General features: G+C 39.5%; 1 protein-coding gene across 1 annotated transcript; it reads left to right on the top strand.

Annotated features, from left to right (window-relative positions):
- The first annotated feature begins 664 nt into the window (after positions 1-664).
- On the top strand, positions 665-2,588 carry C1H12orf76 (chromosome 1 C12orf76 homolog). Its single transcript, XM_075214408.1, has 2 exons — positions 665-880; positions 1,975-2,588. The coding sequence occupies exons 1-2, from the start codon at positions 712-714 to the stop codon at positions 2,058-2,060; spliced, it is 255 nt and encodes an 84-aa protein (XP_075070509.1). The 5' UTR covers positions 665-711; the 3' UTR covers positions 2,061-2,588.
- The last annotated feature ends 398 nt before the right edge of the window (positions 2,589-2,986 follow it).

The raw sequence follows: 2,986 nt of genomic DNA, 5'->3' as shown, positions 1-2,986 counted from the left end.
CATGCACACCTGGGTTTGACTAGATAACTATAACTGCCTCGATATTGATATCTTTTTGTATACTTAAAACGGTCATTTGGGCAGAGAACCGGTTGTTAGTTTATTTGAATCCACCACTTCGCAGGAGGGAATCTGCCCCCCCCCAGCCGGTATAATAGTGGGCTACCTTGGGCTGGGTCAACTGCACTCTTTTTCCTTTAAAATGTTCCCAATAATAGGCTGCTGAGCTGGGTCTTGCCCCTCGGGCTAAAATTTGCCAGCCCTCCCCTGGTGATACTGTAAACTTTTCAAAAAATACTGAAGAAAAATAACAGAAACTGTGGACTGCATTTAGCAAACAGAACAAGAAAGTGAGGAATAAAACCAAGATGTACTCCAACATGAAGATTAAGATAAGTGACTTTGTGTTGCTGTCTATATACCGATCAGAAGAAGTTGTACTGTGCAGCCATACACATACCATGACCAGATACAGAAAGAATATCAAGCAGACAAACAACAGATATTGTACAGCACAGGAGTACTACATATATACAAAATAAAAGCAGATACTGAGAATGTTATCCTATCTTGTGCTGGGAATGCTGACAGCCACACCAGGTCCAGTTATCCCACGCGTGTCTCCTCCCAGTCAGGTCACAGTGTAGCTCCCTCCTCCCACCATCCCGGGACCTCCTCCATCCTCCGGGCTGTGTAGATGCGGATTGGGAGATGGCGAAAGGCTGCTTAGTGAGGAGGATGGAGGCGATGCGCCATATCCCAGAGCTGCCGTTTGTTCTTATACTCAGCCTGTCATTATATGTGTCTTGCGGCCATGCACAGACTGACAGCCCGCCGGACCACAGCCGGCCCTATGACGTGCTGCTCAAACAAAACATGGGTGAGAGTGGTGTGGGCATCACAGGCCATCTACAGGGCTCAGGCAGGGCTCAGGATGGTGTGTGGGCATGGACAGCAGGGACAGGGTGAAATAACTGAGGGATCATGTAGTAAATGGGTCCCTGTATTGTACATCCTGGGAATAATAAATAATATGTTGTGAGAAATGTTGGGTAGTGAAGCTGAAAAGAGAAAGGTGCCTGGTATGTAGTATTGGTGGGTTACCTTGTAAATACTAAGTATCTGTTCAAAATTCTCTCATCTTTTTCTTATGAGCTATTGCAATATGTTATAGAATATATGCCAGTGTTAAACATGTATTATTGTAGTTTATTTGGGAGCTTTACACTAGGGTGTTGGCTGCCCTTGTAATAATTTTGACGCCTGAGTGTCCTCGCTTTTAAACTGTGGTTGTGCAAAGATTGTGCTTTTCATTAATTGAGGATGACACCATTCAATTAAAGAAGTGATGAAAGTCCTGCTCAGCACATAAAAAGCACATTACAATTGCTTTAACAATAGATAGGCAGCTTTGATGCACTGACCAGCAAATAATTCCATTAATTTCATTGACTGCCTCTGTTTTAGAAAAGGGCATAACACAACACAATTGTTCTAATTTCCTTAACTATCATTTATTCCCTCTTTGCTTTTCTATACCTATAACTTTCATTTATATTTCATTATTGCATTGGTTTCTCTGATACAAAACAATGTAATTGATGTTTATGTTATTTAATTTTGCAGTATGCAATAATAGCTCTGCATTGTTTCATATACTGACTTTATAGTGCTTTATGCATAACACAAACTGGCCCCTGTATGTAACAGCTGCCAAGGGCTATTCATAATGTCCTTGGGGGATCTGAGGAAATTTCATTTTCATTATAACAATTGACACAAAAATACATTTCCCATAGAAGCAGAAAAATAAATGTACTGGTTTATATGCATACTTAATACAATAATATGTTATATGTTAATAGATATGTTTAGATGGTGATGAGTTTTACTAAGGAATACATTATGATTGTCTAGTCCATATGTTTGTTCTATTGTAATAAGTTTAATTGTGTGCACCTGTCTTTCTTTTAGTGCTACTAGGAAGCATCTTAAGTGTCCTGTTTATTGCCATGGTCCTCCTGGCTGTCTGTGTGTACAAACCTATCAGAAGGCGGTAGGACCAATATGGACAAAACTGCAGGAAAGACGAACGAACAGCTCAGCCCCATGATCATTAATTTGGACACACTGGGGATGGCTAGTTTGCTTTTGCCATGTCAGAGCAGGAGTTTTTCTGCTCTATTTTGTATGCTGCTTCTAGTGTTTCTCTAATGATAAGTTGATTACTGTAGTCATGGAACTTACCCTACAGTTATGATTTTTTGCTAGAATATTGGTGCCTAACTATGATTAGGAATGCAGTAGTGAGAGGGTTACATAACAATATTTTTTGTAAAAACTGAAAATGTCCTCTAGACTCAGACAAATGTCAGAAGTAACAATAGAACTGATGTACTGGTGCACCACCAAGCCTGTGGGTACTGTTTCTCAGGTCCCCTCTCATTACAAGAACGCTGCCACCTAAGGCTATCATAAGTAAACATTATCTATATCTAGGCCTTAGGCTTGTTGTCTGTTGCTGAATTACAACTCAGATAATCCTGGGCTCAACCCTTCTTGATATTTAATAACAGCTTGAATGGTTCCATCCAGATATATTTGTTGCACATTTCATGATGCCAGTATTATGTTGCTATTTGGTGGGCATTCAAAATCATTATTTCAGAGGGTTTTGCTGAGTATATTAATTGCTGCAGAGGCAACTGTTATGGCGGGATGCTGGTTTGGGTGATTTTTAAATGCATTTTTATCACATTCTTATGACGGAGATAATTAAAAAAGTTGCCATACGCTGCTTGCAGGCCTTCCTGTAACAATGTCCTTTGTAGCAGTTATGTGCTGAGCAAACATCTCTACAATGAAGAATAGGTAATGAAAATGTCTGAGAGTTAGGTTAAAATGTAATGTTCTATTTAAAGTAAATTTTCATTAGAACAATTATTACCATTGTTGCCAATACAAGTAATATTTCTATAATACACTG

The sequence above is a fragment of the Mixophyes fleayi genome, chromosome 1, assembly GCF_038048845.1.
Source record: "Mixophyes fleayi isolate aMixFle1 chromosome 1, aMixFle1.hap1, whole genome shotgun sequence".
NCBI classification, from domain to species: domain Eukaryota; kingdom Metazoa; phylum Chordata; class Amphibia; order Anura; family Limnodynastidae; genus Mixophyes; species Mixophyes fleayi.
This window is presented reverse-complemented; position numbering and strand designations above follow the sequence as displayed.